This window comes from Myotis brandtii, unplaced genomic scaffold (assembly GCF_000412655.1).
Source record: "Myotis brandtii unplaced genomic scaffold, ASM41265v1 scaffold197, whole genome shotgun sequence".
NCBI classification, from domain to species: Eukaryota; Metazoa; Chordata; class Mammalia; order Chiroptera; family Vespertilionidae; genus Myotis; species Myotis brandtii.
The window spans coordinates 1508523-1515189 of NW_005357346.1; the positions used below are offsets into that span (position 1 = coordinate 1508523).

Sequence of the window (6667 nt, forward strand, 5' to 3'; positions counted from 1 at the left end):
GGCCGCCGGTCCCCATAGGTCCCGCGCTCTGACCCCGAGGGAGGCGCGCGCCGCACACACGCCGGGGATGGTTGGTTGGTTGGTGTGTTCGTGTGTCCCAAACTCGAGTCTCTCGTGTACCAACCGAATTCTCGCTCACACCTGTGTTATTTACTGGAGATTTTTTTTTTTTTCTTGAAATTGACTCACTTGAAAAAGCACTTGGATAAGTGTCGCCCACAGGAGCGAAGCCCTGAGCAGTTACCTGCGGAATCTTGGCTTGGATGGACCGATGGGGGGTTTTTCTTAATACACCTTTAAAGTAAATCATCCGATGTTAAAAACCAAGCGGTTTAATTGTGTGCCGTATGGAACTGGCTCGTGTCCCCCACGTGGGAAGCACAGCCCTGTATTAATGATGACATCAGTTGGGGGGATTGGGTGTTCACTCCTGTCGTCCTGGGACTTGATGACAGTTCGGTTCAACCATGTTTTCTTGAGTACCGGCTGTGTGCCAGGCACTGTGCTAGGCACTTGGGAAGGGCCGGGGGTTAAAATGGTAACGATGAACAAAGTTCTGGCTTTGAAGGAGCTCATAAGACACCTCTACCAGGGTGGGGCAAAAGTAGGTTTCCTGTTGTGAGTACCGAAACACAACTTATTCTTGTATTAGTTATTAATTGTAGGAAACCTACTTTTGCCCTACCCTGAAAGTTAACTGCAAATATAGAGAACGTTTTGTAGTTGCAAGTATGATACTTCAACATGGTAGCTTATTAGGATGGAAAATGTATTGAGCAAGTAATGTTGTCACCAGACATGTTAGTCTGTCCATTCATGCTTTTAAAGATTTACAGTTAAGTTGAATTTAGAGAACAGTTTGAAAATGTATAAACACCATAAATATATAATAAAAATTAGATGTTGTTAAAATGAAAAGAGCATAACCTATAAAAGTCAAGTAACGGAAGATACACTTTAAGCGAAATTCCTTTGGTAACAGAAGTGAACATTATTGACACCACCTTAGAAAAATGTACCTTTAATGAATTCTGGAAGGGAAGGATAGAAGTCCTCAATCCTAATATTTTGCCAGAATAGTATAGTAAGAAGATGGTGCCCAATAGAGCTCTCTGAGCAACATATCTACTGAACATAATGGTAATGCTACTTTGGAGATATTTTGGATGATGGGTTAAATTGGTGAATTCTAGTAAGTAATCTCTATACTCTTCCATTTCCCTCAAGGAAAAGCATACTTTTAGAGAGAGAGAAAGAGAGAGAGAAAGAGAGAGAGAGAAATAAATTATCCACCTACTGATTAGCCAGAGAGGTCTTTTTGTGAAGTTGTGATAGGGTTTTGTTTTAGCTATACAAACGTTGGGAAGATACAACTTTGGTATATAAAAAAAAAAAAAAAAACTGTTCAGAAACAGGTTTGGTTTTTACTCCAAACCAAGTTGGAAGACAGGTTCACTTTAATTGTAGTCAGCTTATGTGTTATTTAATACTTATTTGATGAGTATTATGCTTGCTGTGGATTTTATTTGTCCATTGAGTTTTATTAGATGCCAGAAAGCTAAACTGATGGTTGATTTAGCTCTCAGTTGAACTGTGGTGGACTTTTTGAAGTGAATGTGTTGTTTTGGAAACTGGTGGATTCTACATTAAGTGTTTAGAATACCAGTCCTAGTTGTTTAGGAGAATATTGATATACTGCTCTAATAGTTAAATGATGACTGCTTTTCCCACTTCCTTCACAGATTTAGAAGTCAGATTGTAAATATGAGACCTTGACTTCCCTTGAGGAAACAGATTTGGGTTTTGTGTACTGTAGCAGAACCTAAAGTGGTGCCTCAAGGAGTGTATTTATTTCTTTTAGATACCCCATGTTACCCCATCACCAGAGGAGTCTGGGCAGAGACTGGACTACACCGTGGGAGAATCTGCAAAGGTGTTGCTGGAACAGACATATTTCTAGTTGTATGAGGTGGCCTGGACATTATTCTCGTGCTCCTTACCCCTACTTCAGTAGTAGGCATTTCTCGTTAAATTGGAGACCACCTTGTTTGTTTGAGTCTAGAACTCAGTTTCAGTACTGGAATTGGAGACCTGACAGCCTGAGCCAGACATCTTTGATTCATCTCTCTAGTTCCATCATGAGCTCTGAGGGAGATGAGCCTTCATCAAAACGGAGAAAACGCCAAGGTAAAGGTGACATTTATCTTGGTGCAGAAATAGATGTAAGCCATGGACTGATTCAACTTTCATGCCTAATCTTCAAGAAAACCTCCTGCAGGTTTTAGAGGTGTTTGGTTTTTACTTTCAGCCGGTAGTTTTCTCTAAGGAAAAGGGACATTATTTTTTTAAATGCAGTTATTCTTATCTTCAATTAATTGTGTATTTCTGGCAGGAAAAACAGAAGTGACTCTACAAATAGGATAAGGTGGAAAAGAATGGAGGACTAGATTAAAACATTAAGTTTAATTGAAGAATAATTTTTAAATCCAGTGTTTTTGAAACAAAGGTTCTTAGATTTCTTAGAAATTGGTGGATGTATTATTGGGAGTCCACAGATCTATAAAACTAAATTTCATGTTTTCATTTTTAAGCTAACTTTTTAAAATGATAACTTTTAAAAATAAGACAAAAGAATTTTCTTAAATAGAAATAATCAGTTGAAAGATAATTTCTCACAGAATAGGATTTTACCTTATGAAATCTGTATTTTCATCCTGAGATGAAAATACAGATCCATTTGATCTAATCTTGAGAGGCTGTGGGAAGTTTTATCTTTTAAAATACCTTATTCAACTTTAAGAAACTGTTTTTTCTAAATATGTTGGTTATTCCTGTTTTTCTCATATTTTTACTCTAAACAATTAACAAGACTCCCTCTATGCTGCCAGTCCTAACCCTGCCCCCAAGGATATAATTGGAATTGTCTTCTTGACTGAGCTATGGTTTTCGATGAAGATGATGCCTCTGAAGATAATTGAAAGTAGGCTGTGTAGGTGTTAATGTGTAGAGAGCAGACATAACTTTGTCAAAGGAAGACATTAACCTGGAAGTCAGAGCTAGAAGATTAGTTAGTGTTCTTTTAAGAAGAAATTCTACTACACATTTAAGTAGAAATTCTAAGCACTCAGAAGTGAAAATCTATTTTCACTCAGAAATGAGAATCTATTAACCACAGTTTGAATCAATGAAAGATTTAGAGGCATTACAATTAGTTTCCTAAGAACAATCCATAATCTGTAAATCCAGGGCTATATGATATGAGATTGCTTTTCATTGATATATTCATCGCCTATTGAGGCAGCACACTTCTCTTTTGTAACCTGGTAGCTGTCAGGTGGAGCTGTGCCATGTGCCATATGACATAAGCATGGGCTTAGGAACCACTCCCTGCTGTCATTCTGTTCCACCAATTGTGTAAACTTGGACGGATTATTGAATCTGCTCCTTGGTTTCCTAGTGTAAAGTAATGCTTACTTTCAAAGCCTGTTGACAATGAAATGATATGTCAAAGTGCCCAGCATACTGTTGGCTTCATAGTAGGTACTCAGAAAATTGTGGTGGTGGTGTTTTCCCTTTAATGAATGGGGAATTACATTTACACACTGATAAACTTGGATTGCAACCTGACTCTCTATATGTCCATTCTTCCTAGGTATTGTGAATAAGGAAAATGCTCTTCGTTAAGCCATATTTGTGACTTCCGATATTTCACTAATACTTTTCAATCAAGAGAACAGCATTGCTAACTTGCCTATCACTTTAAAGTGGTATTTGAAGGATTTGTGTGACACAATTAAGACTTTTTAATTAGGCACCCTAAAAACCTGATCAGGCCTAGTGCTTACTTTCTTTGATTCATCTGTCTTCTCTGCTGTGATCACCTTGTTCCTCCTGACATGGAAGGTATATAAGCTTTTGTGGTATGAATTTATGTTGTGAAGTATATGAAGGCCAAAGACTATTTACTCCATCAGTGGTTTTCAAATTGTCTTCCATGGAACTCTAGCATTCAAACACATTTCTGTATGTTTATTCAAAGCAGTGTGGTCAGGATAAATGTATTTACCCCATCACTCCACTCCCAGTCCCAGTATACCAGGGATTGATGTTCATGACATGAAAAGTAATGCTGAAGGGTTGTACAAACTCTAGAGGTTGAAAGCCACTGTATTGGTGGAATGTTAGGTATTGTGTAATACAATAAAATAAAAGCCTTCGTGCAAGAAAAGGGAGAGATTCTAGGGCTGAGATTTCTTATATTATTGAATCATACTTGGAAGTCCATCTCCTAGTTTATTTCTCCAAGGTCTTCCCATTTCTTGTTTTCTCCTTCTTTTGAGTTCATACATTCTCTAAAAGTTCCACATTTTTCTTCATGGCTTCCAGGCCGTTAAAGTATGCCCTTCAGTGGTGGGATAAGGGAGACAAGATGAAAGGTGAAAACATATATATGGTGGTCATTTCTAAATCGAGGACTGCCTGTAATTGCAAAATCTCATGCTTTTTGATTCTCTTTTCATCACTTTTTCAGGGTACATGATGTCTTTGCAGAATATAAATCATCACACATTCCTGGTTGCTGCATGCTAGGTTCGTCAACCAGCCATTATCATTTACCAGCATTCTGTAACTATGTTACATGTATTTTTTGCTTTGGTATGCATTAAAAAGATTTTTTTTGTTCATTTTGTTTGCATCGTCCCACTTCAGTTTTAGACACTAAATACTGCTTCTATATATTGTCATTATACACCCTTCATTTGTGTCTAAAGCAAAATTCTGAGATGTGTTCTTTATGGAATCACTGGATGATCTTATCTTACTAATAGGGAATAAAATATGTGAAATGATCTTATTGGAAAGCCAGCAGTGACATACAAATATATTATTATGGTTACAAAGTTGCTAAGTCACTTTTTAACCATAAAGAAGTGAGAAACCACACCCCTGTATAGTCTTAGTTTTATTAACACACACTCTTCATCTCCAGAATGACTTGCTACATCCTTTTAACCTGTTGTGTACCTCTTGTCAGCCAGTATTTCATTTTACAGCCTTTTAATCAATTTGGTGACAACTTCTGGTTATTCAGTGCTATATTGCCATTTTCTATGGGAAAACATTGTGTTCATTGCCTATGGAAATTTTTAAAAGGCAAGAAAATACTTATATACAAGAAAACATATGGCCTGTTTTTAAAATTAATTCTTTATATTTTGTCCAATGTTTTAACAGGCACCATCAAACGGCATTGGGAATATCTATGTAACCATAATAAAGAAAATATGAAGATTCTAGGAGACAAAAATGTTGACCCCATATGTGAAGACAGTGAAAACAAGTTTGACTTTACAGTGATGTCCTATAATATACTTTCACAAAATTTATTGGAAGATAATTCACACCTCTATAGACACTGCCGGCGACCAGTGTTACACTGGAGTTTTAGGTTTCCCAATATTCTGAAAGAAATTAAAAACTTTGATGCAGATGTAAGTACAAAATATCTAAATTCTTCACACAAGTAAGAGTTGGGTTAAATGGTTTATTTGTAAACTAAATGGTTTTCTCCCTGTTGTTTTGTAAGAAGGGAAGACATTTAAATATAGTGATGGAACAGTTTTTAACAAGGTATCATGACTTCCAAAGAGTCATTTGCTAATGGTTGTTGGTATAAATAATCATCTAACTTTTCAAAAAGATCCAAAAATCTTTAGTATTGGTCAGTTCTGAGATAGGGTCTAGCAACATATTAAGCATTTAGTAAATATTTCCTTTTATTTTAAATTTAAGTAATTGATGCAAAAATTAATCTAAAGAGTGACTTTCAAAGAAATCACCTCTTAAGAAAGGACAAGAAGAATTTAGTACTAATACATGTATAAATTCAGGGAAAATATTCTGATGTGTAAATTAAGAATATAGTAAGTTTTGTATAGTAATAAAGCTTCATGTGATTAAAGGCCAGGGCTTGGGGCACTGGTCATATTTGGAAATATAACATTAATTTGATTGACCTGTAAATTATAAGAAAAATAAGGATTTTGCAACTTTCATCAGGCTTTTAAAATTTTAAAGCCTGTGTTCAGAGATAGAGCACCAGAACATTTCTCTCTCTTTCTTTTTTTTTTTTAATTCAAAGCCTCTTTTTTTCTTCCAAGGTACTTTGTTTGCAAGAAGTTCAAGAAGATCATTATGGAACAGAGATCAGGCCAAGTTTGGAATCGTTGGGTACAATGTAACTTTTATTTTAGCCAAATTTACTTTGGAAGATTGGTATGTTGTTAAAGCATAACTTGCTAACAAAGAAGTGTGGCGTATTTGGGCCAAAAATCTTAATTTTGAAAAATGTAATACCTATTTCAAAAGGCCAGGAAAAGATTGACGTATTTCAAGCGAAAACTTTTGTGCTGGTATGTAATTTTAATTCAAAGGGAAAGATGTGTAAGAATCTCTTAATAGCTTCCTTTGTAGGAGTTGCTTTGCCCATCACTACTAGACTCAGAATTCTGAGCTCCATGAGATGAGGGACCATTCTGTTCCGTGGTCGGCAAACTGTGGCTCGCGAGCCACATGCAGCTCTTTGGCCCCTTGAGTGTGGCTCTTCCACAGAATACCACGTGCGTGCACGCACGTACAGTGCGATTGAAACTTCGTGGCCCATGCG

The 6667-nt window shown here is 36.5% G+C and overlaps 1 protein-coding gene across 6 annotated transcripts in view; it reads left to right on the top strand.

Annotated features, from left to right (window-relative positions):
• Window positions 1-6667, top strand: part of ANGEL2 (angel homolog 2 (Drosophila)) — a 15553-nt gene that overhangs the window by 871 nt on the left and 8015 nt on the right. The window contains exons 1-5 of one of the 6 annotated variants that reach the window (XM_014538780.1): window positions 2106-2187; window positions 3653-3903; window positions 4532-4590; window positions 5236-5492; window positions 6162-6231. In XM_014538780.1, the coding sequence (XP_014394266.1) occupies window positions 4584-4590; window positions 5236-5492; window positions 6162-6231 (334 nt within the window). In that variant the 5' untranslated portion in view covers window positions 2106-2187; window positions 3653-3903; window positions 4532-4583. Of the gene's footprint in view, window positions 1-57; window positions 79-1861; window positions 2188-3652; window positions 3904-4531; window positions 4591-5235; window positions 5493-6161; window positions 6232-6667 lie in introns of those variants that run through there. The other 5 variants (XM_014538778.1, XM_014538781.1, XM_014538779.1 and 2 more) reach the window with 5 other exon arrangements.